Raw genomic sequence first — 27,957 nt, 5'->3', positions numbered from 1 at the left:
TGAAAATGAAAGGACAAAAAAAGATATTCCATGGGGAGTTCCCTGGTTGCCTAGTGGTTAGGATTCCGGGCTTTCACTGCTGTGGCTCGGGTTCAATCCCTAGTTGGGGAACTGAGATCCCACAAGCCGTGCAGCATGGCCCCACCCAAAAAACCTAAAAACTACATTCCATGACAATAGTAACCAAAAGAGAGCAGGGGAAGCTATACTGATATCAGACAAAAAAGGCTTTAAATCAAAAAAGGTTACAAGAGACAAAGAAGGACACTTTATATTAATAAAAGATTTGAAACAGCAAGAAGATATAACAATTATAAACATTATATACCTAATGAAAGACCATTAAAACATATGAAGCAAAAACTGACAGGACTGAAGGGAGAAATAGTTCCACAATAATAGTTGGATACTTTAATAACCCACTCACAATAATGCATAGAACAACCAGACAGAAGACAAATAATGAAATAGAAGTCTTAACACAATTAGATCTAACAGACACATACAGAATACACTACCCAACAAGAGAATATTCTTTTCAAATGCACATGGGATTTTAACAGAGCTGACCATATGTTAGGCTACAAGTTAAGTCTTTAGAGATTTTAAAATATAGATATTATACAAAGTATCTTCTCTAACCACAGTGGGATGAAGTTAGAAATAAATAACAGAAGAAAACCTGGAAAATGCATGAAATTGCAGAAATTAAACAACACACTATTTTTTTAAAATTTATTTTATTTTTATTTATTTTTGGCTGCGTTGGGTCCTTGCTGCAGAGCGCAGGCTCCCTCCAGTTCCGGCAAGCGGGGGCCACTCTTCACTGAAGTGCACGGGCCTCTCACCACAGTGGCCTCTCCTGTCACAGAACACAGGCTCCAGGCACTCGGGCTTCAATAATTGCAGCGCGTGGGCTCAGCAGCCATGGTTCACAGGCCCCAGAGCATAGGCTTAGCAGCTGTGGCACACAGGTCCAGTCACTCCGTGGCACGTGGGAGCCTCCCAGACCAGGGCCCAAACCCAGGTCCCCCGCATTGGCAGGCGGACTCCCAACCACTGTGCCACCAGGGAAGCCCAAACAACACACTTTTAAATCACTAATGTATTAAGGAAGAATTCACAAGGAAAATTTAAAAATACTCAGAGATGAATAAAAATGAAAACACAACATGCCAAACTTATGGGACACAGTGAAAGTGGTGCTAAGGGAGGAAACTGATAGCTATAAGTATTTATATTAAAAAATGGGAAAGATCTCAAATCAACAACCTAACTTTACAACTTAAGAAAACTAGAAAAAAAAGAACAAACTAAACCCAAAACTAGCATAAGGAAGGAAATAATAAAAATAAAACAGAAAATAGAAAAATGATAGAGAAAAATCAATGACACCAAAAGCTGGTTCTTCAAAAAGATTAATAAAATTGACAAATCTTTTGCTAGATGGACTAAGGAAAAAGAGAGACGACTTAAATTACTAAAACTAGAAAAGAGGGACTTCTCTGGCAGTCCAGTGATTAAGACTCTGTGCTTCCAATGCAGGGAGCGTGGGTTTGATCCCTGGTCAAGGACCTAAGATTCCACATGTCATGTGGTGCAGCCAAAAATATATATATATATATATTCACTAGTGAATTCTACCAAACATTTAAAGAAGTAATACCAATCCTTCTCAAAATTTTCTGAAAAGTTGAAAAGGAGAGAACATTTCCCAACCCATTCTATGAGGCCAGCATTACCCTGATACCAGAGCCAAACAAAGACACTATAAGAAAAGAAAAATATAGATATCCCTTATGAGCACTGATGCAAAAATCTTCAACAAAAACCAAATGGAATTTATTCACGGAATACAAGGATGGTTCGACATAGGAAAATCAACCAATGTAATATGCCACGTAAACAAAAGGAAGGAAAAAACCCACATGAACATATCAACTGACACAGAAAAAGCATTTGACAAAATTGAACATCCCTTCATTATAAAAACACTCAGTGGGCTTCTCTGGTGGCGCAGTGGTTGAGAGTCCGCCTGCCGATGCAGGGGACACGGGTTCATGCCCCGGTCCGGGAAGATCCCACATGCCGTGGAGCGGCTGGGCCCGTGAGCCGTGGCTGCTGAGCCTGCGCATCCGGGGCCTGTGCTCCACAACGGGAGGGGCCACAACAGTGAGAGGCCCGCGTACCACAAAACAAACAAACAAACAAAAAAACAGTAAGCTAGGAATAGAAGGAATTTATCTCCACATAATAAAAACCTGCAGCAAACATCATACTCAATGATGAAAGACTGATAGTGATTCCTCTAACATTGGGAACCAGGTAAGGATGCCTGCTTTCACCACTTCTATTCAATATAGTACTGGAAGTTCTAGCCAGAGCAATTAGGTAAGAAAAAGAAACTGAAGGGGAAAAAATGAAATTTCTATCCAAAGAAGATTGGTAAAATTATTATGGCCAAGTTATACAGTGGAAAATTATGTGGCCATAAAAGGCCACACAGAAAAGTCATCCAAATTGGAAAGGAAGAAGTAAAATCATCTGTTTGCAGATATGATTTTTTATGCAGAAAATCCTAAAGGTTCCACAAAACAATTGTTAGAACTAATAAGTGAATTCATCAAAGTAGCAGGATACAAAGTCAACACACAAAATTCACCTTCATTTCTATACATGAACAATGAACAACCTGAAAAGGACATCACAAAAACGATTCCATTCACAATAACATCAAAAAGAATAAAATGCTTAGGAATTAACTTAACCAAGGAGGTAAAAGACCTGTACAATGAAAGCTACAAAACACTGCTGAATTAAAGAAGACATAAATTAATGGAAACACATCCCATGTTCATGAACTTGAAGACTTAATATTGTTAAAATGTCAATACTACTGAAAGCTAGCTACAGACTCAGTGCAATCCCTATCAAAATCTCAATAACATTTTTTTTTTGCAGAAATATAAAAACCCAACTTAAAATTCACATGGAATTTCAAGGCACCTCAAATAGCCAAAACAATCTTGAAAAAGAACAAAACTAAATAAGAACCTGCCGTATTAAAAAAAAAAAAAAAAAAAGAACAAAACTAGAGGACCCACACTCCTTTTTTTTTTTTTTTTTTTTTTTTTTTGCGGTACGCAGGCCTCTCACTGTTGTGGCCTCTCCCGTTGTGGAGCACAGGCTCCGGACATGCAGGCTCAGTGGCCATGGCTCACGGGACTAGCCGCTCCGCGGCATGTGGGATCTTCCTGGACCGGGGCACGAACCCGTGTCCCCTGCATCGGCAGGCGGATTCTCAACCACTGCACCACCAGGGAAGCCCTAAGGACCCACACTTCTTAATTTCAAAATTTACCACAAAGTGGCAGTAATCAAAAGAGTATGGTATTAGCATAAAGACAGACATGTAAACCAATGGAATAGAATAGAGAGCCCAGAAATAAACCCTCATGTATGTGGTAAAATGATTTTTGACAAGGGTGCCATGACCATTCAATGAGAAAAGGACAGTCTTTTCAACAAATGGTGCTATGAAAACTGGATATCCACATACAAAAGAATAAAGTTGGATCCTTACCTAATACCATACACAAAAATTAACTCACAATGGATAAATGTAAGACCTAAACCAATAAAACTCTTAGAAGAAAACAGAGGACAAAGCTTCACAACATTGGATTTGTCAATTATTTCTTGGATATGACACCAAAAGCACAGGTAACAAAAGAAAAATTAGACAAATTGGACTTCATGAAAATTAAACAATTTTGTACATCAAAAGACACTATCCAGAGTACAAAAAACAGGATGGAAGAAAATATTTGCAAATCATGTATCTGATAAGGATTTAATATCCAGAATATATAGAGAACTCCTAAAACTCAACAACAACAAAAAACCCAAACAACCTGATTGAAAAATGGGCAAAGGATTTGAATAGATATTTCTCCAAAGAAGACATATAAATGGCCGATAAGCACACGAAAAGATGCTCAACATTACTAATCATTGGGGAAACACAAATCAAGACTACAATGAAATACCACCTCACACCCATTAGGATGGCTGCTATCAAAAAACCAGAAAACAACAAGTACTGGTGAGAATGTGGAGAAATTGGAACCCTGTGCACTCACTGTTGGTGGGAAAGTAAGATGTTAAAGCTGCTTTGGAAAACAGTGTGGCAGCTCCTCAAAAAATTAAAAATAGAGTTACCATATGATCCAGCAATTCCACTTCTGGGTATAAACCCTAAAGAATTGCAAGCGCGGTCTTAAAGAGTTCACCTTTGTACATCCATGTTTGTAGCAGCATTATTTACCGAAGTTAAAACATAAAAGCAGCCCAAGTACTCACTGACAGGTGAATGGATAAGAAAAATACGGTACCTACATACAATGGAATATTATTCAATCATAAAAGGGAACAAAATTCTGATACATGTTGCAATATGGATGAACCTGGAAAACATTATGCTCAGTGAAAGAGGCCAGATGCAAAAAGACCAATATTGTATGATTCTACTTATATGAGGCACTTAGAGTCATCAAAATCATAAAGACAGAAAGTACAGGGGTGGTTGCCCGGGGCTAGGGAGGAGGGGAGCATAGGGAGTTGTTGTTTAATGGGTATAGAGTTTCAGTTTTACAAGATAAAGAGAGTTAAGGGGATGATCGTGGTGATGGTTGCACAACAGTGTGAATACATTTAATACCACTGACCTGTACACTTAAAAATGGTTAAGATAGTAATTATGTTATATGAATTTTACCACAATTTTTAAAAAGTGGAAAAAAAAACATTGAAATTCTAGAAAAGGTAAAACTATAGTGAAAAAAGCAGATGGATGGCTCAGGGCCAGAGGGGTGTGGTTGGGGTAGACAGCAAAGGGGCATGAGGGATCACTTTTTGGGAGAAAGAAATGTTCAGTGACTTGATTGTGGTAGATGTTACAGAGGTGTATACATTTGTCAGAACTCATATAACTCTATTTGAAATGCGTGCATTTTATTTTATATAAATTATAATTCAGGACTTCCCTGGTGGCACAGTGGTTAAGACTCCATGCTCCCAATGCAGGGAGCCCGGGTTCGATCCCTGGTCAGGGAACTAGATCTCACATGCATGCCGCAACTAAAAGTTCGCATGCCACAACTAAGGAACCTGCCGGCCGCAACTAAGACCTGGTGCAACCAAATAAATGATAAAATAAATAAATAATTAAAAAATATATATATATATAGGATTCTCATTTTAAAAAAAATTATACCTCAGAAAAGTGATTAAAACCTTTATACCAGGGCTTCCCTGGTGGCGCAGTGCTTAAGAATCCGCCTGCCAATGCAGGAGACACGGGTTCGAGCCATGGTCCAGGAAGATCCCACATGCTGCGGAGTAACTAAGCCCATGCGCCACAACTACTGAGCCCGTGCGCCACAACTACTGAAGCCCGCGCGCCTAGAGCCCGTGCTCCACAACAAGAGAAGCCCATGCACCGCAACGAAGAGTAGCCCTTGCTCGCCACAACTAGAGAAAGCCCATGCGCAGCAACAAAGACCCAACGCAGCCAAAAATAAATAAATAATAAATAAATGAATTTTTAAAAAAAACCTTTATAACATTAAGAGACAAAAAAAATACACTGTGGACATTTCCAGTTTGACCTTATTATTTTTTATGGCCACGTAGGTTTCCACTGTTTAACTGCGCCAAAATAATTTTACCAATTCTCTCTGGATAGAAATTTAGTTTTTTTCCCCTTCAATTTCTTGTTGTTGTAAACAATGTTTCAGGATCATCCTTATAGTCACATCTCTGTGCACTTACCCAATTATTTCTTTAGCATAAATTCCCAGAAGTGGAACTTCTGGATCAAAGATATTTAATGACAATAGATAATGATACATTATGATCCAGAATCATACTAATTTACCCTCCCACCAGCTATGCACTAAGATTCCTATTAATCCCACGTTCTCACCAATGCAGCCTGTTATGTCATTATGATAGCTCCTTGTTTTGTTTTTTCTTGATCATTAGTAGGATTGAGCATCTTTTCAACATCATGGTCACTTATACTTCTATGAATTATCTATGTCCTTTTTTCTATTTCTGTCTGGGTCCACAATTACCTGTCTGTGTCCATCATTCTATTTCTATTCATTTCTATTTCTATTCATTTCTATTTCTTTCTTATTGATTTTAAGAGTTCCTTATACATTAAAGATATTAATGCTCTTTCATATATTTGCAAATGTTGACTCTTGGCTTGAGGTTTTCCTCCAATTTTATTTGTGGCACTATTATTATTGAGAAATATTCAATTAAGGCAAATCTGTTAGTCTTCCCTTTTATGACTCCTGGATTTTATGTCTTGCTTAAAAAAAAGCCTCCCTTACCGAAAGAATATTTTAAAATATTCTCTCGTATTTTCTTATTGTGCTTTTATGGTTTTGTATTTAATCCGAACTGAAGTTAAATTTTGCACTTAATGTGAAGTAAAGTTCAAAAAAATTTTTTTTCATAGGCTGGCCAATACCACTGACTTGAAATGTTATTTTTGTCATATTACCAAATTCCTTCATATGTAAATAATATAAATATATATTTGTTCCTGGACCCTTTATTATGTTCTATTGACTTATATTTCTATTTTTGTGCTATCCCACCCTGTTATACATAGCTTAATACTAATGGAAGATTATATTCAAGAATGCAAGTTTGGTTTGATGTTAGAAAATCTATTAGCATAGCTCACAGTTTTTGTTTTGTTTTGTTTTTTTGTTTTTGGCTGTGCCACACAGCATAAAATTCCCTGACCAGGGATTAGGCCCGTGCTCCTTGCAGTGGAAGCACAGAGTCTTAACCACTGGACTGCCAGGGAAGTGCCAGTGTAGTTCACGGTTTAAAGGAGAGATCTGAGGGACTGCCCTGGTGGTCCAGTGGGTAGGACTCCACGCTCCCAATGCACGGGGCCTGGGTTCGATCTCTGGCTGGGGAACTAGATCCTGCATGCATGCCTCAACTAAGAAGCCCACATGCCGCAACTAAGACCCGGCGCAGCCAAAATAAATTAATTAATAAAAACAGAATAAAATAAAATAAAGATCTGATATACATCAGTCCCGTTGCTCCCTCCAGTGGCTTCGCACCACACTCAAACGCATCCAAACTCCTTAGGGGAGTGACCAGGTCTCAAGCCCCTCTGAGGTGGCCTCCCAACCCCCTTTGTGAGCCCACGTGCTCATTCACTGCATTCCAGCAACTCTGGCCTTTTCCTCCTTCTCTAACACGCAGGGTATTTACACTTGCTGTTCCCCTGGCTCTCTGCATGACTCTCTCCTTCTCACCTTTCAGATCTCTGCTCATATGTAGCTTTCTCACAGAGTCCTTCCCTGGACACTGAGACTAAAGGACCCCCTCCCCCGGACCCTGACCCTCTCCATCACTCACACGGTTTATTTTATTCAGGCACTAATCACCATCAGAACTGCCTTGCTTATTCACTTGTTTTCTTCTTTACTATCATTATCCTCCACCCCCACCACACTCACAAGGTAAGGACTTTGTCTAATTGTTCACCTTTACATCACCAGTGCCTGGAACACACAGCAGCCCCCTATAAATATCTGCTAGCTGGATGAATGATTGGAAGTAAATCATACGATTATATCAATATTGCTAAAAAGTTATTTGCTCATTTAACAGACATGCCTAAAACTTTTATAAAATGTGTCAACATACCTTAAGAGGCAGGTAGATTATACAGCACAAGTACTGCTGTCAGTGAAGCCTTGGTTTCTATTCCAACACAACTGCTTCCCACTCGCGTATCCTTGAGAAAGTCATTTAAACTCTCTGAGCCTCAGTGTCCTCATCTATAAAATGCGAGAAGGAATGGTAATGAGAGTTGTTACAAGGCGTAAATGAAATGATGTAAGTACAGTGCTTAACAGAATGTCTGAAACACAGTAAGCCTTCAACAAGGATTATATAATGTTACTTGAATGGCAATAAGAAAGGAGGAATTGAAGGAATCTTTTCCAAGAGGAGAAGAGAACTAATTATATACCGGTCACAAACATCAGGTCTAATGGTTTGGGCTAGAACCACTCCTGGGAGAGTCAGGAGTAAGAAAACGATGCCTGTTACAACCACTGTCTTTCAACATTGCTGGGGGCAGCGGTGGGGCTGGACCATGCAGAGAAATTGTTCAAAATAAGAGATGAAATTATTTGCATTGCAGTAATTCAAAAGCCTGAAGAGAGTTAACTGAAAAATGAGAACTACTGTGACTACTTAACATGTTGGTGGGATACAAGATAAAATACACAAAAATTGCCTTCCTTGACACCAACAAAATTCATAATAACAACAAGAACTATTTAAAAATACTTAGACACAAAGAAGAAATTGGCAAGATCTAGATAAGGAAAAATATAGTTTTAGCAAAGGATCTAAAGAAAAACCTCAATAATGCCTCCATTAATCTGTGCACATTAATATGACTTAAACCAACACCCCATCCAGTTTTTTCCCCCTTGGTTTTGACATTCAGAAAAATAAAATAAAACAGCCAGAAGGGTCCTGAAAAAGTGTAAGGAGCATGGCCTCACCCCGGCCTATTTCTGAAGTTCCCAGAATAGTTTAGTCAGCTCGGTTGGGCACCACCTACCTCAAATTCATTGCACTAACTCTTCAATATCACCGTGAACTGAATGGTTAGAAAATGCTATTTTACTTGTTGCCAAGCTTCTTTTAGCATTTTCCACGTAGAAAGGTTCATCTCAAGTTAAAATGCCTGGGAAGCCCAATTCAAATCCAAGGTCAGCGAGTGTGTTGGATCCTGGGGGCTGTATTCAGTGGCCCCCTCGTAAATGAATCACATTGGGACCCAGAGAGCTTTAGGGCTGGAGGGTGCGGGTCGATCTGTTTCAATGAGCTGCTGCCATCTGAAGCAGCAGGCATGACCTCTGCCCAGCCCCACGTCCTGTTTTCTCCTAGACCCGTGGACAAAGGATGGCTGACCCCCGCCCCCTGAGTTCCTGGGGCCCTGCTGGAGGGGTTGCCTAGGGCTGGACATCCTGCCTGCTGCAGGTGAGGAGCGGCTGGGGGCGGGCTCAGGGTCCTCAAGTGTCCACCTTAGCTGACGGAGGGACACATGGGGGCGGCCAGCCTTGGCAACAGGATCCACTCCAGTCCCCAGGGAGGGAGAGGAACGTGAGCAGGTGGGGCTCTGCCTCTCAGCGCCTTGGCATCACTGTTCCCAGCAGAAAACAGTGCTGCCTGAGGGTCAGGAGCCTCTGCGCTTCCCAGAGGCCCCAGGAACACAAAAGAAAAGTAGCTGAGTAGCTGAACCAGCTCTCTCTTCCCTTTTGGCTCCTCCTTTCTTTCTTTTTTTTCTTCTTAAGTTAATAGACGTTAGTTTTTAGAGCAGTTTTAGGTTCACAGAAAAATCAAGTGGGAAATATAGAGATTTCCCTCTACCCCCAGCACACCTACACGCACCCTTCCCCAACCAGAGGGGCACATTGGTTACAATCGGTTGACTTACACTGACACGTCACTATCACCCAGAGTCCAGAGCTGACATTAGTGTCACTCGTGGTGCCATACATTCTATGGGTTTGAACAAATGTACAATGACATGAATCTACCACTGCAGTATCATACAGAGTAGTTTCAGTGCCCTAAAAATCCTCTGTGCTCTGCCAGTTCATCCTCCCTCCTCGCCCCAAACCCCAGACGAACACTGATCCTTTTACTGTCTCCATAGCTTTGCCTTTTCCAGGAGGCCATAGGATTGGAATCATACCACACGCAGCTTTTCCAGATTGGTCTCTTTCATCCTTCCCCTCTCATGAGTGGAACTGTTCACAATCTCATCCCCATTTTCAGGTTACAAATGAGGATACCACGGCACAGAGCACTCAGGTGGCCTGTCCAGTGTTGCAGAGCCAGTAAGTGACAGAGCTCAGATTCGAGCCCAGGGCCCCTGCACCTGAGCAATGCTCCTGGCAGCAGGGACTACTGTCACCATCCAGCAACAAACAGTCCTTCCAACCCTGTCCCAGAGGCCAGATCAAGAGCCACCCGTAGTTCAGGGCAGGAGAAAGGGTGGGTCCCCATCCACCCATCCCTTGAGGCTTGTTTAACCTGTCCCCAGGCCACTGATGGGGCGACAGAAGAAAGCAGATTCAGGTCCTCTCTCCACAGCTCCTGGCAGCAATCCCAGACTCCATGAGGAAGCAAGAGGTGCACACGGGCAGGGAGGCTGGCCAGGGCCACGGTGCTGGCTCCCCAGCCGAGCAGGTGAAAGCCCTAGTGGACCTGCTGGCTGGGAAGGGCAGTCAGGGCTCCCAGATCCTGCAGCCCCCTGACAGGACACCAGAGTCCCTGCTGAGGCCCCATGGCAATGGTAAGCAGACAGATAGGGATCCCTGGGCCCTCTTCCCCTCACCCACCGGAGGGAGGGCCCTCTTCCTCCACCCTCCCCCATCCCTCCCCTCTGGCTTCTGTCCAGATTTGAGGATACAGAGGCACCGAGAGGCCCTTCTGAACAGGATGGGAGGCAGCCCTGAGCTGGGAAGCCCCTCCTCCAGGTTGACCAGCCTCCTGCTGGTGGAGGACCTGATGGACCTGCAGCTGAGGGAACACGACTTCACGCAGGTGGAGGCCACACGTGGGGGCTGGTGCTCCGACAGGACCATCGCCCTGGACAGGCTTTTCCTGCCTCTGTCGCGGGTGTCCATCCCGCCCCGCATCTCCATCACCATTGGGGTGGCTGGCGTGGGCAAGACCACCCTGGTGAGGAACTTTGTCTACCTCTGGGCCCGGGGGCAGATGGGCAAGGACTTCTCGCTGGTGCTGCCTTTGACCTTCCGGGATCTCAACACCCATGAGAAGCTGTCTGCAGACAGACTTGTCCGCTCTGTCTTCCCACACGCGGGGGAGACTGGCCTGGCGTCAGCAGCCCTAACCAAAGTCCTCCTCGTCCTGGACGGCCTGGATGAGTGTAAGATGCCCCTGGACTTCTCCAACACTGTGGCCTGCAGAGACCCCAAGAAGGAGATCCAAGTGGACCATCTGATCACCAACATCATCCGGGGCAACCTCTTCCCAGGTGTTTCTGTCTGGGTCACCTCCCGCCCCAGCGCGGCTGGCCAGATCCCGGGAGGCCTGGTGGACCGGATGACCGAGATCCGGGGCTTCAACGAGGAGGAGATCAAGATGTGTCTGGGGCAGATGTTCCCTGAGGACCAGGTCCTCTCGGGTTGGGTCCTGAGCCAGATGCAGGCTGACAGGCCCCTGTATCTGATGTGCGCCGTCCCAGCCTTCTGCCAGCTGGTGGGGTCGGTGCTGGGCCACCTGCACCGCAACAGGCCAGGGCTCCAGGATGCAGAGCCGTGGCCTCCAAGGACCCTGTGTGAACTCTATTCATGGTACTTCAGAATGGCCCTCAGCAGGGAGGGGCAGGAGAAGGGCAAGGTGAGCCCCCGCATTGAGCAGCTGGCCCACGGCTGCCGCAAGATGGTGGGGACACTGGGCCGGCTGGCCTTCCACGGGCTGGTCAGGAAGAAGTACGTGTTCTACGAGCCAGACCTCAAGGTGTTCGGCGTGGACCTTGCTCTGCTGCAGACCGCCCCATGCAGCTGCTTCCTGCAGCGGGAGGAGACCCTGGCCTCCTCAGCAGCCTACTACTTCACCCACCTGTCCCTGCAGGAGTTTGTGGCAGCTGCCTACTACTACAGTGCATCCAAGAGGGCCATCTTCGATCTCTTCACCGAGGGTGGCATGTCCTGGCCCCAGCTTGGCTTCCTCACGCACTTCAGGAGTGCGGCCCAGAGGGCCATGCAGGCCGAGGATGGGCGGCTCGACGTCTTCCTGCGCTTCCTCTCAGGCCTCTTGTCTCCGAGGGTCAATGCGCTGCTGGCCGGCTCCCTGCTGACCCAGGGCGAGCACCAGGGCTACCGGGCCCAGGTGGCCGAGCTCCTGAAGGGCTGCCTGCGCCCCAACACGGTGGTCTGCGCCCGGGCCATCAACGTCCTGCACTGCCTGCGCGAGTTGCAGCACACGGAGCTGGCCCACAGCGTGGAAGAGGCCATGGCAAGCGGGGGCCTGGCCGGGCTGACCAGCCCCCAACACCGCGCTGCCCTGGCCTACCTCCTGCAGGTGTCCGATGTCTGCACCCAGGAGGCCAACCTGCCCCTGTACCTCAGCCAGGGGGTCCTCCAGAGCCTGCTGCCCCAGCTGCTCTACTGCCGGAGTCTGAGGTGGGCGCCAGGGTGGGGCTGTGTGGGGCGTGTGGGCAGAGGAGAGAGCGGGGACCTGGAGGGCTCCTCCCCTCCACCACGCCCCTCTGTGTCCATGTCCTAGGGCTGCTGTAACAAAGGACCACAGCCTGGGTAGCTTAAAATGACATGTTATTTTCTCCCAGTTCTGGAGGCTAGAGTCTAAGATCAAGGTGTCAGCAGGGCTGTGTTCCCTCTGAAACCTGTAGGGGAGGATCCTTGGGTCATTCTTGGCCTCTCCAGCCTTCAGTGTTTGCTGGCAATACTTGGCTTGTAGACGCATCACCACAGTCTCTGCCCTCCGAGGTCACACGGCCACCTTCTCCGTGTCTGTCTTCATGTAGAGCTCTCCTCTCTTGTGAGGACACCAGTCACACTGTGTTACAGGCCACCCCACCCCATCTTAACTCATTACCCTGCAATGACCCTATTTCCAAATAAGGTCACATTCTTGAGGCACTGGGGGGTTATGACACCAACATATCTTATAGGGGTATACAATTCAACCTACAACACCCTGTAAACCATCCCAATGCTGACAGGCCATACCCATTCACTCCACTCTCAGCCCATCACCCTCTGTCCATTCTCTGGACCCTGGTGGGGGGAAGGGAAGGCTTAGGACAAGGGTCATTCAGGACCTCAGAGTAGCTTCTACATCCTCAGAAGGAGGAGAGCTAGCAACTGGTGTCCTGCACACGCATACAGACTGCGGGGCTGCTGGGAAGACATCCCTGTGGGTAGGAAGCCTAGGGTTTACACCACTGAGCCTCCCAAGTCACTCTTGTAGGAAAACTCTGAGCATGTGGGTGTGCTGGCACGGATCTCTGAACCTCACAGTGGGGGCTGCACTGGGATGGAGAGGAGGGGGAGGGAAAGGATCTCAGCCTGGGTGTCTGTGTAGCGCCCCCTCCGCTGCCTAATGCCAGCCCTCTGCCAGGGGCCTCATCCCACCTGCCCATGGGCAGTGAGACTGTTCATTATTGCTGTTCCTCCTGACCAGGCTGGACACCAACCAGTTCCAGGACCCCATGATGGAACTGCTGGGCAGTGTGCTGAGTGGGAAGGACTGTCGCATTCAGAGGATCAGGTAACGCCGACCCAGGAGACCCTGCCCAGGCTGCCTACCTGTCTAGGTGTCCGGGGCTCTTTTCACATCCTCCTCTCTGCTCAAATGGCCAGGGGTGCTTTCAAAGTGAAGTGTCATTGAGGCGTGTGGCTCAGGATGCAGGCTGCTTGTTTCTGCTCATTCCAGAAAGTTCCAGAGGCTCAGGTACCTCATCTGTAAGAAGAGGGAAAGGATACAGTATGGGTCAGATACTATCGTGGATACAGAACCATTTCTCCAGATGCTGTCTGTGCAGACATACCGCCAAGTCTGATTTACTCTAAATGCCTCACAAAGTTTGCCCTCAAATGGTATTTTGAGCACAGGATTGCATCTTTAAATAACACACAAATTTTTAAATTAAGATCAATTAAAACAATTTTAAATTTAAACATTGCATCTTTAATGACATAATTAGATGAGAGTTTATATGCTGATTGCAGAACTGATCTATGTGCTAATGAAATCACTCCTACATTGGGTTGGCCAAAAAATTCGTTTGTGTTTTTCTACATCATCTTATGAGAACCCGAACAAACTTTTTGGCCAACCCAATAACATCCAAGTGTGAGTTAACACTCTGATTTGTAGTTGAATCGATGTGATGACCTGAGGGTGGCTTTAGGAGAACTAGGGAGGTGAGTTTAGAGAACAGGACCCAGAGAGTAATTTTTCATCCTCACACAAGCCTCCAGCTTTTGAAATAATCTTTTTCTGAGGAGACAAGAATATAGAATGAGTCCAGAGCAAAAGTAAGTCTTTGAGGATAGTGGTTAGAGTAGTGGTGATCTCCATGTGACCTTGAACAGACACCTCTGTGCCTAAGAAGGGTAAACGGTATGGGTTCAGGGGTCCCCATGACCACTCTCAGGTTCAGTGAACTCACAGAACTCAGAAAACCAATTATACCCACAATTACGGTTCATTACACTGAAAGGATACACATTAAAATCTGCAAAGGGAACAGCCCTTGGGGCAGGGTCCCAGAGACCAGGCCAAGCTTCCAGCCGCTCTCTCCCAGCGGAGCTGAACAGAGAGCGCTTCCTACTCCCAGAGACCATGTGTGACAACACACACAGAGCATTCCAACCAGGGAAGCTCACCCAAGCCTTGGTGTCCAGGGTTATTACTGGGGGTTGGTCGTGAAGACACACCTGCCCACTGCATGCTGACCTTAGTCTCCAGCCCCTCCAGAGGTCAAGCTGACACTGCATGACCATAAATCCCATTGTGAGATAGACTATCCATCAAGGCCCAAGGCCCCCAGGTAAACAGAGACATTCCTACCAGGCAGGACATTCCAAGGGCTTAGAGGTCACCTCTCAGGAGCAGGGGCCAAGGTTAATCCTTTACTGCACACTGCCTCTTAGGGTTGCCACGAGGCTACATGAGTTCATTCACGGAAAGTGCTCAGGACAGGACAGCCACAGAGGAAGCACCGTGTAAGAGCCAGCTGTTAACTAGCAGGATCCTCTTGTTAGCCAGAAATTTAAATGCAATCTCTTTGAAAGAAGCAAAATAATGACAATTTCTCATTATGAATATAGTTTCCTTCATGAGAACCTTCAGCAAAATAGCCAACTTTCAGTGTTTTGCTTAAAGGAATCTAGATAGTACTCAGAGATTTTTCTGAACAAAGCCAAAAACTCCTTCTCTGGCCACACTCTCTCCTTCACCTCCCTATAGTTGGTCCTCAGTGCCACAACCCTGTTTGAAACATCCAAGGTATCCTTCATGAAATATTGTTTATAAAATGTTACAAAAGTCCTGGGGGTAGGGGATGGGGACAGAGGCTCTCTAGAAGCTGAGAACAGTTATATAGAAGGTGGTGGTCTGGATGAACAGTCTTCAAACTTTTTTTAAGTGATAGAACGCTTTTTAAAAGTGGCATATGAGGGACTTCCCTGGTGGCACAGTGGTTAAGAATCCTCCTGCCAATGCAGGGGACACGGGTTCAAGCCCTGGTCTAGGAAGATCTCACATGCCGCGGAGAAGCTAAGTCCAGGCACCACAACTACTGGGCCTGCCCTCTAGAGCCCACAAGCCACAACTACTGAGCCCACGTGCCACAACTACTGAAGCCTGCATGCCTAGAGCCCCTGCTCCACAATGAGAAGCCACTGCAATGAGAAACCCGTGCACTGCAACGAAGAGTAGCCCCCACTCGCTTCAACTAGAGAAAGCCCATGCGCAGCAACGAAGACCCAACGCCGTCAAATATAAATAAATAAATAAATAAGTGGCATATGAGGCAGAATCCCAATTAGACAGGCAAACAAAAGGGGGGCTGCTGGGATTCAAAGAAGTGGGAGGCAGAGCCTAGGCACTTGGTTTCCCCTCAGCCTCCTGAAGCTTTTCTGAAGAAACTTAGGGTCCGTTGAAACATAGCTTGAAAAGCACTGGGGATTCCAATTGCATCCCATGGGGCTGTCTCACATTTTAAAATGCCTAAGAAACTGTAAAGAACCTCAACAGATATCATTTCTGAAACTGGGTGTATGAGGAACATTAAGTGGATCCCCATTGTGTTCCTGGAATGCCTTTTTTTGGCCACACCACGTGTCTTGTGGGATCTTAGTTCCTTGACCAGGGATCAAACCCATGCCCTTGTCAATGAAAGCACAGAGTCTTAACCACTGGACCACTGGGGAATTCCCTGGAATGCCCTTTCAAGGCAGATACAGACGTACATTTTGTTACTTCAAAGTTAATTTTATAATAACTCTACCATTTTCCTTTCTTGGATTAGAGAAAGGGCTGGGGGTCAGGGGTGTGCTGGAACCGACTTCAGCCACAAGTTCATGAGAGCTGATTGTTACATTTTCGGAATTTTTACAAGCTGAGAGTGCTTGAAATTGGCCATGATGGGAGTATTTACACCATGGAAATTAGCCAACCCAACAAATCATGATTTTTGTATTTTGTTTCTTCCTGACAGCTGGTTTTCCAGCACACCCCTGGCTGGGAATCCCATGGTAGTCTTCAGTAATTGCCCGTACCCTCTGCTGCGCTGTTGGGGTAGAAGGTGTTGTGCTGGATTCTGGTCATACTGGGACCCTCTGCTGGTGTGAGGGTCTGTCCACCCACTCTGGCCCTACCTTGCCCATCTCAGAGGCTTTCCTGGGCCTGACTTACCTGATCTCCACCTGAGTCCAGGCCCTGATGATGTTATGGTGGCTGACGGGTTTGGATCCCAGGCCTCGCGTTGCAGGATAGGTGGCAAGATTTACAGACCTTCATTAACCACTCCTCTCCCTCTCTTTGGGCAGCTTGGCTGAGAACCAGATCAGTAACAAAGGGGCGAAAGCTCTGGCCAGATCCCTCCTCGTCAACAGAAGTTTGACCACTCTGGAGTAAGTAGGACCCTTCACCCCTGGGACAGGGAGAGAGTGTTGAGCCATCTTGTGAAGTCCCCTAGACCACACTCTTCCCAGGATGGGTTGGAAGGACAGCTGAGCAAGCAAAGTCTTGACTCCTGCTCAGCTGCTGGGACTCACCCAGTGAAGCGCCAGAATTTTGGCCTTGAATCTGGTGTTATCATCTCCTCTTCACACTTGGCCCAAGCCCACTAGTCCATCAGATCCTGCTTTCTTCTCCCCATCACATGGGGCCATCTTGGGGAACTCCTTCCTCGATTGCCTAAATAAGGATCTCTGCCCCAGTTCTACAGAACGTGAAATCCTAAACCCTGATGCATTCTTTTCGAGGAGCATGGATTTAAAGGTCCATGTAACTTCTGTTCCTCCTTCCCTCCCTGGGAATTGGCTAAAAGAGAATGGTTCTTCCTCTCTCTTCCTCTGCCAGCCTCCGCAGTAACTCCATTGGACCTCAAGGGGCCAAGGCACTGGCAGATGCTCTGAAGATCAACCGCACTCTGGCCTCTCTGTGGTACGTGTCACCCGCTCCCTGTCTCTCTGCCCCCAGGAGGTGGCCCAGAGAACCCTCTCATCAGGTGCCACCCATGGAGTGGGAGGTAATTCAAAACGGCGACCATGAGATAGTGGCTCCCACCCAGTGGATGCCAGGGGATCTTGTATCCTAAGCAAGTTTCTAAGTTCAGCTCTTCCCTAGTCATTATGCCTGTGCTTATGGCCTGAACAGGGGATGGAGGAGAAGAGGGGTGGAGGTATATGGAGGTTTGAAGGACAAAATAATCTACGAGGGAAAGCTCTTGTCCTACGTTGAGTAGGAAATCCCCAAGGCCATGGTATCAGAATGATCCCCTGCGGTGTTTTCCAAGACACTGAAATCCCATCTTCCAGATGGTTCCTATGGTGTGGTGTGGTTTGCTGGGCTCCTTTTAGGGGTCAGCGGTTGTATCCATCCTTAGCGGAGTGTGTCCTGTCATTTTGTTTTGTCTTGTTCATTTATATATTTATTTTTATTGAAGCGAAATTCACATAAAATTCATCATTTTAAAGTGTACAATTCAATGGCATTTAGTATATTCACAGTTGTGCAACCAACACCTCTATCTAGTTCCAAAATATTTGCATCACCCTAAAGGGAGACACTATACCCATTAGCAATCACTTCCCATTCTCCCTTCCCCTCAGCCCCTGGCAACCACCAATCTGCTTTCTGTATGTTTACCTATTCTGGATATTTCATATACATGGAATCAAAAAATAAGACTTTTTGTGTCTTTCTTCTTTCACTTAGTATAATATTTTCAAGGTTCATCCACGTTGTAGCATGCGCCAGTATTTCATTCCATTTCATGGCTGAATAATATTCCATTACATGAACAGACCACAATTTGTTTATCCATTCATCAGCTGATGGACACTTGGGTTGTTTCCACCTTGTGGCTATTGTGCTGTACACATCTCTGTACAAGTATTTGAGGACTTTTTTTCAATCCTTTTGGGTAGATATACGTAGGAGTGGAATTTGCTGGGTCACACGGTAACCCTATATTTAACCTTTTGAGTAACTGTCAGACTGCTTTCCTCAAAGGCCATACCATTTGACATTTCCACCAGCAGCGGATGAGGGTTCCAATTTCTCCACATCCTCACCAACACCTGGGTGCTGTGGCTTTTAGCTGTAATTGGGACTATCAATGACCTTGTCATTGTGATCCACATACCATGGGCACCTTGTCCCCAGTCAGCAGGCAAGTACTTAGAGATCCAGAGGAAAACCTAAGGCCAAAGCAGCAGTGGGAAGGGCCAGTTGTTTTCCCACTTCCTGGGTAGTGGGGGTGAGGGCATGCCAGGCACCGTCCTATGTTCCATCAGTGATGCACCTCTTTGCTTCCACAGCCTCCAGAGCAACAGGATCAGGGATGACGGTGCCAGGTCCATGGCTGAGGCCTTGGCTGCCAACCGGACCCTCTCCGTGCTGCAGTGAGTGGGCATGCTGGCTGGCAGAGAACGTTTTCTCTTCTCTCTTCTCCCTTCTCCTCCAAGGGCCTGTCAGTTTTCTGCATGGAGGGATGGATGGGACAAAGCCCTGAGGCTTTCTGATCCATCTGGATGGCCCCTGGAAAATCTGATGTCCACTGCTTTTCCAGAGAACAGGTGTGGGGGAAATAATTAAAAACAAAGCCTCCTGCCAACCCAGAAAATCCTCTCCACAAATGTAGAAAAGTATGAAACAGCTTAATTACTTGAATAAGCATTCAGCTAGCCTGCAATGAGCATCAAAGGCAATCCACCAATGGGATGGCAAAGACAGAAAAGAATCTCACCCTTTCCTACAGTCGAGCAGATACAACCCATTACATAAGTGTCTTCAAGAAAAACCACAACTTGCCCTCAAATAAGAGGACTGGACAGAACCATTTGTCACACTTACCTTATACTAAATTTGCCTGTTATTTGGGGGAAGCCATCTGTGTTTGCTAACTGCATTTATCACAAGGAAAAGAAAACTTCTCACATCTTTATGACCAGCAGGTACTTACAGCTTGGAGCAGGTGCTCTTACTTGATGTGCACAGTTCAAAGAGATGGCTCCAAGGCCCTTACAAAAGATATTCCGAGGCTATAAACTTGCCAAGAGGTTTACTTCTAGCTCTTAAAAAGATTTACACACTCTCAAAGGGACAGGGAAAGGATTTACAATCCCAAATTTGCTCAAGGAAATACTCTAAGGGAGGGGAGGGGAGGGGTTTTTTCCCTTTGTAACCAGGGAAAATTCCATTTTGTTTATAGAGTGTATTTAGCCTCACACAGAAGAGGTCCTGCCCTGCCTGTCCTTCTAGGATGAGCACAGGGGTTCTCCTGTAACATCTCCCTCCTCCACATTTAGTATAAAAGGAAGAAGCTTTTGAAGGCGAGGCGCCTAAGGGAGGGTCTGCCCTTGGGAGGACTGTAGGGTTGCAGGGCAGGCTGCTGGCTGGTCTGGTTGGAGGCAGACTGCTGAGTGTTGAGAAGGCTGGTCAGGTGAGGGGCCAGTGGGACTTCTACATGGAAAGCTCCAGTTTGGAGGTTGCTGGATATTAACAGTGTCCGCTGGTCACTGCTTTCTGGCCCCTGAAGGGAAGGCCCAACGGTTCTTGCCTCAACTCTTCACATCAGTCTATTAGCAACACTTTGGCAACAATCCACAGACCTTTCCTGGAGACCCCTCCCCCCATGCTGTGGTAAACAGAGAGGCACTTGAGTAGTCTCTGACCTCTCACCTTGAACCAGACTGTCCTTAGCCTGGGAATGGCTGTGACCAGCTTTGTTGAAGGACCCCTCTCCTACAGCCTGCAGAAGAACAGCATCGGGCCAGCGGGAACCCAGCAGATGGCAGATGCCCTGAAGCAGAACAGGAGTCTGAAGGAGCTCATGTGAGAAATGCAGAAGGGCCAAACTGGTATCCTCCATGCCTGGCACAATGCCCAGCCCATCACAAATATTTGTGAACAAGGGGTTGGATGGATGGGTGGATGGATGGATGAGTGGGCAGATGAGTGGGTGGGTGAGTGCATGGATGGATGAATGGATGAGTGAGTGAGTGAGTGGGTGAGTGGATGGATGAATGAATGTGTGGGCACAAGATAGCTGGCTTTGGACTCCAAAGCCCTGGACCAGGAGAATGGAGATCCAGATTCCCAGGAATGAGTGAGCCCCAACTGTCTCAGACTCACATTTACTGCCTTCCCAGCTGGTAGAAGAAAATACCATCCCAGCCACCTTCACATAAAGTTATCACAAATACCCCTCACTAAAGAGTTGGCCCTGCCAACCCTGTCAAGGAGTCAAGAAAGACTTTGCTACCTTGATCTCTTACGGAGGCTACCCACCAACCAGCCTCAGGCAGAAGAAACTGTGCCCTGGGCACCCTTGAGACAACAGAGACAGCCCTTCCCTGGAGGGCTTCCTGGACTCTGATCCCCCAGCTTCGCCCTACCAGGCTGCTCCACCCATGTCCCATCTCTTGCAGGTTCTCCAGTAACAGCATTGGCGATGGAGGTGCCAAGGCCCTGGCGGAGACCCTGAAGGTGAACCAGGGCCTGAAGAGCCTGGAGTGAGTCTCCAGGGGTGGCTGTGGGCAGAGGGTGACTCCCCACCTGGGTTCCCCATCCAGCAGGTGGGTGGGTCCTGGAGGAGGGCTGTCAGTCAGGACCAGTTCCTTGTCAGAACCCAATCAACCACCAACCCTGGGCATACTGTGATCTTAGTGTCTCCCTCCAGCCCACCCCAGTGGACAGTCAGGGTCGGCGCTGGTTCTGGAATTTTCAGTAACAAGCACTGAGTGTACTTTAGAAGCTGGCACAGGTGGCTGCAGAGGGGGCTGGCTCCAAGGGCCTTGGTGGGGATTGGGGAGTTCAGTGCTATCCCCATAATGGGGACACTCAGCTGCACCACTTTCTCTGGGGGCTGCAGACACATTTCCCCCCCCCCCCAGAAGCCTTGTGGAGCCACTCAAATCAAGGCACTGGTTGTGCTAGACCCACCTGCCCTGACCTAGCAGGAGCTGGAATGCGGGGAACGGGATGAGAAGGGCCGTGGGGGCAGCACAGGGTTCCCCCAACTCCCTGCTGAACTCAGTGCCTGCAGCCCCAGGCTGGACTCCCTCCGCATCCTGAGACAGCCACGTCAAAGTGCGCCCTGTCCTCTGTCTGCAGCCTGCAAAGCAATTCCATCAGTGACCTGGGAGTGGCAGCGCTGATGGAAGCCCTCTGCACCAACCAGATGCTCCTCAGCCTCAAGTAAGTCCCTGCCTCCCTCTCCATCTGAGGGCGTCCCTTTGGCCAGGGTGTCTGAAGGGACTTTGGGGCATGGAAGGAAAGGCTGGTGCTGAGAAGCCCACACCCACACCGCCAGGGGCCTGTGATGGGGAAGATCTATGGTTGGGCAGCTTGGTTCTGGAGCCTGGCAGCCTGCGCTCCCCCTGTTCACTGGGGAGGCAGGGGCAGCTCTGGCCCTCAGCTGGCCGTATCTGCAGCTCCCTTCCTACGGGCAAGCCTGCAGGCCCCCAAGCATGCTGGCTTTCCCCTCCCTTCACACCTCTGAGGTCCTGTCATCTTATCCTCTTCCTCCTGGACTGTCTGTCCTACTGCTGACAGTCCTGGGGGGGTGTGGGGACATCTGGCTGGTGAGCAGTCGGAGGGGGACTTCCTAGAGCAGGCTCTTCCCACCTTGGCCCAGGTTCCACCTGGGGCTCTCAACTTCTCACAGCCTGAGCACGTGGCAGGCCTCCCCTGTCAGTCAGCAGTTCACGGTCCTCTCTTTCCTCAGCCTGCGAGAAAACTCCATCAGCCCGGAGGGAGCCCAGGATCTGGCTCGCGCTCTCCGCACCAACAGCACCCTGAAGAGCCTGGAGTACGTGAGGGGGGCAGGCTGTGCTTCCTAAGGCTCTTTATGCCACCTAGGGCCTCACTCACCCAGAGCTGGGAGTCGATGGCAGACCCTTGGCGCCCCCGCCATTGTGCGAGAAGGACCTGGTTGGTGGGGGGACTGGGAGACCTGCTGCCCGGTGGCAACCCTGACACAAGTCCCCCGCTCTATGTCGTAAATTACAGGAGGATGAAGTGAGTGGCAACACTCTCCCTGCCCTGACCCCCCGACCCCCACTCCCTGGCAACAATATATGAGCAAGTGGGAGGGGCTCCCAGAACAGGGATCAGGAATGAGTGAGTCCCCAGGCGGCTCTGGCCACCTCCTGGCAGGTGACCTGTCGTGGAAGCTCACTGAACAGAGCCTGCCCCCTGCCCCCCACCCCCCATGGGCTTGCCAGGATGCAGTTCAATGGTCCAGGACACATGCTGGACACAGCACCTGGTACATTCAAGTACCCCAAGAGCGTGAGCCAGGCAATCCCAGGAGACATGATGAAGTCCTGGGGTGGGGGGGTTGGGGACAACACAGCAGAGGTCTGGATCCCCCAGTGAGCAAGAACGGGGGCTGCACTGCCAGCTCCCACTCACTTGCCCCTGTTCCCCTCCTCCCAGCCTGACAGCCAACCTGCTCCACGACCAGGGCGCCCAGGCCATCGCAGTGGCAGTGAGAGAAAACTGTGCCCTCACATCCCTTCAGTGAGTCTTCGACGCACCCTCCCTGCCCTGTCCATTTGTCCGCTCACAGAGCTGCAGGACCACTCAAACCAGGGGAGGCAGAAGGCCAAGTTCGGCTTAGGGCCCCAGCCCCACCCCCGCCAGCAACATGGCCTCAGGGCCTTTAGGCTGTGCCCTGCCCCCTGCTCTGCTCCCTGGGGCCGTTCACCGGAGAGAGGCCAATGGTGGGAGGTGTGTGCCCACGCTGTGCTTCTGTCACATGCTTCATGCAGGGCCACCTGGAGTCGATTTGAGCCTGTCCCTGTGCCCTCCACTAACCAGAGTGCACGTAGGCCCCTTGGGACTAGCCTGAGGGGGGCTGCAGGCATTCTGCCCACCTTGGTCAGGACCTCGTCCTTCAGGGACCCCATTCCCTGTGGTCACTCTCCCAGGAGAAGCCCCTTCTTTCTGGAGCCCCTAGGACCTCCTGGGCTCTGCCATGGGCCACGCAGTCATGTGTGTGTGTCTGCCCAGCCTGCAGTGGAACTTTATCCAGGCCGGCGCCGCCAAGGCCCTGGGACAAGCACTACAGCTCAACACGAGCCTCACCAGCCTTGAGTAAGTGGGGCCTCCGCAGGGGGGGAGAGGGGGCAGGGAAATCTGCAACCTCGGTGCCCACCAGGTGCAGAGCTCACACCCTCAGCACACAGCCTCCTCTGCTCTAAGGCTAGCGGGCAGGTTTCCATCTCATCTGCTATTTAAAAAAAAGCAGCTTTGTTGAGGGCTTCCCTGGTGGTGCAGTGGTTGAGAGTCCGCCTGCCGATGCAGGGGACATGGGTTTGTGCCCCGGTCTGGGAGGATCCCACATGCCGCGGAGCGGCTGGGCCCGTGAGCCATGGCCGCTGAGCCTGCGTGTCTGGAGCCTGTGCTCCACAGCGGGAGGGGCCGCAACAGTGAGAGGCCCGCAAACTGCAAAAAAACCCAAAAAACAACAGCTTTGTTGAGATATAATACACCCATTTAAGGTGTACATGTCGCTGGTTTCTAGTATATTCACAGAGTTGTGCAATATCACTGCAATCAATTTTAGGACCTTTCAATCCCCCCAAAAGAAACTTCATACTCATTAGCAGTCACTCCCCATTCCCCTGCCCCCAACCAAGTCCCCCAGTTCCCTAATCTACTGTCTCTATGGATTTACCTGTTTTGGACATTTCATGTAAATGAAGTCTTTCGTGACTCACGTCTTTCATTTAGTATGTTTTCAAGGTTCATCTGCATTGCAGCATGTATCAGTACTTCATTCCTTTTTATGAGTAAATAATATTCCACTGCATGGATAGACATGTTTATCCACTCACCCACTGATGGACACTTGGGTTGTTTCCACTTTTTGGCTATTATGAATAATGCTGCCGTGAGCATTCATACAGAAGTTTCCGTGTGGACACATGCTTTTAATTCTCTCGTGTGTACACCTGGGAGCAGAATTGCTGGGTCAGATGGTCACTCCGTGTTTAACCTTTGAGCCTCATCTGCTTTTCATGCCGAATACTTCTCCCTCAACTTCCAAGATATTCCTTGTCTGGCTGGTCCTTCCGTTTGACTCTAAATACGGTACTCCTCAAGGTTCTGTCCTGGGTCATCTTCCCTTGAATGATGTCTCTTTCTAGAAGCTCCTCCTAACCCAGGGCTCCAATTCCCTTCAAAGTCCTGGTGGCCCCCACATCTACAGCTCAGACCTCTCTCCTGAGCTCCAGACCCACGTGTCCACTGCCCACTCCACTTCCCACTGACTTATCTCCCCCACAAGTCTGCTTCTTGGCTCCTCACCTTGTGAGGGGATCCAGCAACCAACTGTGCAAGCTAGAAACATTGCCTTCTCACTTCCCACCTGCACCCCATCTCCAAATCCTGTCAATTCTTGCCCCAATGTTCCACCCACCCACCCTCTACCCTCACGGCCGCTGTCCAGGCTGCCAGCAGCACTCACCTGCATCACTGTCACAGCCTCCACATCCGTCCATCTTCATACTGCTGGCCAAAGATCTTTCCCAAACGTAAATCTGTTCCCATCCTAGACAAGATGTTTAAATGGCTGCCTGGTGCCTGCAGAGTGAAGTCCAACCCTTAGCGTGGCTTCCAAGGCCCCTAAAGATCTGCTTCTTTTGCACCCCCTCAGCCTCATTACACACTCCAACAACTCAACTCGATTTCTTTGGTTTCCTTAGATGTGCCAAGCCCTCCCCCATCTCTCACCTGCAGGTTTGGTTTAGACCTATTTCTGCTGGGCAGCCTCTGTGACCACACTGGGGAAGGAGACTCCACAGGGCCCTTCTAGCACCCTGCAGTTGGTAACTCTCATCTGTCTCCCCACCTGAGTTCCAAGAAGCTGGAACTGGGCTTGCTGGCACCCAATATACTCAAATGTCTGTTAAAATTATCACTGCAAATTGCTCCCTCAAACATACCAACGTCCACTTGAACTAAACTCTTAAACATTTATTGCTCCAGGGCCTGCCACTTTCCTCCAATGTGGAAGGAAAGGGGGGAAAAAAGGTGTAAAACACTGACCAGCAAGAATGGCCCGAGGATTGAACGCTTTGATTTTCTGGATGGCTTTGCAAAGCACACCAAGCTCTCATTGACAGTATGTCCACGTGTCCCTTTTCTGGTTTGGCTCTGACGGTCCAGACTCATGCAGACCCCAGACCCCTGAGCACATGCATTAGGTGGCCACGGGGCTGCAGTGGCCACACAGGAGGTACAGTGATCCCCAGGGTGACCCTGGGAAGATGGTCTGCTATGGTGTGTGTGGTCTGATTTAAATCTAGAAGGTCCATGCTCAGCATGTCCTGCCACAGCGTTGGCCTCTGTTCCGTGCACCCAGAGTTCAGGCTCTATGTTCAGTTTACAGGAAAACGCCATCGGGGACGAAGGCGCTTCTGCAGTGGCCAGTGCGCTAAAGGCGAACACAGCCCTCACTGCTCTCTAGTAAGTCCTGATATGCACAGCAGCCCAGGAAGCTGGCCCTTAACCATCCTTTCACATTAACTGTCATTTTTGTTTCCTAGTCAAGGAAGGTGGGTTTGATTTTCCTAATATTAGCAACTGGGTCACCGGACATCTAGAAAGAACTAGGGGTGCAGGGAGTATTACCCCCCAAACTCTCCGGGAGACCACCTCTACTTCCTATCTCCATAGCATCCAGATCTCTGTCTAGCATCAGTGCAGACAGGAGATGCAGCGTTCTTTGGACAGACCAGGGCCAACAACTTTCAGTGCTATTTCACCACTTTCAGCCCTAAGTCAAGAGGTAGTGGAAATAAAGGGCGAGTATGGATGCAGTTGGACCCGGGTGGGTGTGAGGGCCAGAGAGGCTGCCTGTCTGTGTTGACTGCATCTCCTTTTACAGTCTCCAGGTGGCCTCCATTGCTGCCCCTGGGGCCCAGGCACTCGGGGAGGCCCTGGCTGTGAACAGAACCTTGGAGATTCTTGAGTAAGTATTCCAGCCTCTGGCTACAGCCTCTTGCCCAAAGAAACCAAGATGTTGACTCAAAATGAACAGATATGGAAGGGGGAAATGTACACGGAAACTCCCAAATCATTTAAATATCCTCACGTAGATTGGGCAGGCCCCAGCTTCCCCAACCCCATGTCACCCCTTTTCCTGGGAGTCACTTGTTGGTCCTCTCCTTGGCCTTGCCCAGGCTAAACATGTCCCCAGGCCTGGGGTGGCCAGTGGCCACTGACCCGGTCTGTGAGAAGATCAAACCTGGGGCCCCAACCTCTGTGGGGCTCTCAGGATGTCTGGGTCATCCCTGCTCCTGCAGTTCTGTGGCTCCGAGCACATGGGCCCCTCTGGATGGAGGGTTGCTGCTCTGGTCTGGGCCCAGTTCTTTCTTTGGAATGAAAACGGAGGATAAGAGTTCCAACAAACCACCAGGTTGGGTTGGCCTCACCCCTCCCTGCAACCTGCTCCCCAGAGCCAATTTCTGTTCTGTGCCCAGGAGTGAGGAAGGAGCAACCTTACTGTACCGCCACCCGCCCGTGGTTCCTAAGTAACTCATGCTCACCTGAAGAGGTACCATGTTCACCTCTCAGCTGTCACTGTGCCTTAGGGTTCCCATCTTTCCCAACAGCTTAAGAGGAAATGCCATTGGGGTGGCCGGAGCCAAAGCCCTGGCGAATGCTCTGAGGGTCAACTCAAGTCTCCGAAGACTCAAGTGAGTGGTTGTATAGACCTACCTGCGCCTTAAAACAGCAGACTTCTCTTCTGGAACCTCTCCTGTGGCATAAGACACACTTGATTTCCTCTGTAGCTGCTTCCTTCCGAGTACAAATAGCTGACACTATTCTGATTACTATAGTCCATATTGTGGATGGGTTTGTTCACTTCTGCATTTTTGGTCTTATGTCCTCCACGGCACCTGGACGAGACAACTGGCGGCCTGCAGACACAGGTCTCAGGGTTAAATGCCACTTCGCTGTTGCTATGGCGCCTGTGGATAAATCAGTCTCAGACTTGTCCCAAGATAGTGCAGTGCTGCTTCCTGGGGAGTGTTCTTCTGTCCTGAATGGCTCACTGTGGTGTCTCCATCTTTTCTCTGCCTAGTCTCCAAGAGAATTCCTTGGGAATGGACGGGGCGATATGTGTTGCCACCGCACTGTCTGGAAACCATGGGCTACGGCACATCAAGTGAGTGGGGCTCGGCAGCATCTGCCCGTTCCTGCCATCCTTGCTCACCCTTAGAACTGCTCCCAGGGCAGACCCTACCTTCCGCCTGAGTCTCGGAGCCAGCTGACTCCCAGGCCCCTTAGCAGCTCTGCAAGGGAACTCAGTATAAGAAGGAGCCATGCTGAGCCTTGTCCACAGGAGGAATCCTGGAAGCACAAAGGTTTCACACTGGGTTCTGCATTTTATGTAGTGACCATCTGTGCTTTACTAATGAGAATCTTCAGGCCTCCAGCCCTTCAGTCAATTTCTCAAGCCCTGTCCTAATCCTTCTCTTCTAGTCTCCAGGGAAATCACATTGGAGAATCTGGTGCCAGGATGATCTCAGAGGCTATCAAGACAAATGCCTCCTCATGCACTGTTGAAATGTGAGCAAAACAAGTTCT

The 27,957-nt window shown here is 48.8% G+C and overlaps 1 protein-coding gene and 1 long non-coding RNA gene across 2 annotated transcripts in view; one reads left to right on the top strand and one right to left on the bottom strand.

Moving 5' to 3' along the window:
* Positions 1-13,625, bottom strand: part of LOC132437963 (uncharacterized) — a 25,314-nt gene extending 11,689 nt beyond the window's left edge. Inside the window, exons 1-2 of the long non-coding RNA XR_009522127.1 lie at positions 13,425-13,625; positions 7,750-7,883 (exon numbers count right to left, since the gene is read on the bottom strand). This is a non-coding gene — a long non-coding RNA (uncharacterized lncRNA). The remainder of the gene's footprint in view (positions 1-7,749; positions 7,884-13,424) is intronic.
* Positions 10,246-27,957, top strand: NLRC3 (NLR family CARD domain containing 3). Its single transcript, XM_060031635.2, has 17 exons — positions 10,246-10,423; positions 10,529-12,278; positions 13,300-13,386; positions 16,674-16,757; positions 17,209-17,292; positions 18,672-18,755; positions 20,104-20,187; positions 20,784-20,867; positions 21,469-21,552; positions 22,082-22,165; positions 22,795-22,878; positions 23,371-23,454; positions 25,747-25,830; positions 26,252-26,335; positions 26,979-27,062; positions 27,452-27,535; positions 27,853-27,957. The coding sequence occupies exons 1-17, from the start codon at positions 10,246-10,248 to the stop codon at positions 27,941-27,943; spliced, it is 3,198 nt and encodes a 1,065-aa protein (XP_059887618.1). The 3' UTR covers positions 27,944-27,957.

This window comes from Delphinus delphis, chromosome 15 (assembly GCF_949987515.2).
Source record: "Delphinus delphis chromosome 15, mDelDel1.2, whole genome shotgun sequence".
Classification (NCBI taxonomy): Eukaryota; Metazoa; Chordata; class Mammalia; order Artiodactyla; family Delphinidae; genus Delphinus; species Delphinus delphis.
This window is presented reverse-complemented; position numbering and strand designations above follow the sequence as displayed.

Coding starts and splice junctions, on each gene's coding strand:
- NLRC3 (XM_060031635.2), top strand. CDS start 10,246: ATGAGGAAGCAAGAGGTGCACACGGGCAGGGAGGCTGGCCAGGGCCAC. Junction 12,279..13,299: donor CTCTACTGCCGGAGTCTGAG/GTGGGCGCCAGG, acceptor CCTCCTGACCAG/GCTGGACACCAACCAGTTCC. Junction 18,756..20,103: donor CGGACCCTCTCCGTGCTGCA/GTGAGTGGGCAT, acceptor CCTCTCCTACAG/CCTGCAGAAGAACAGCATCG.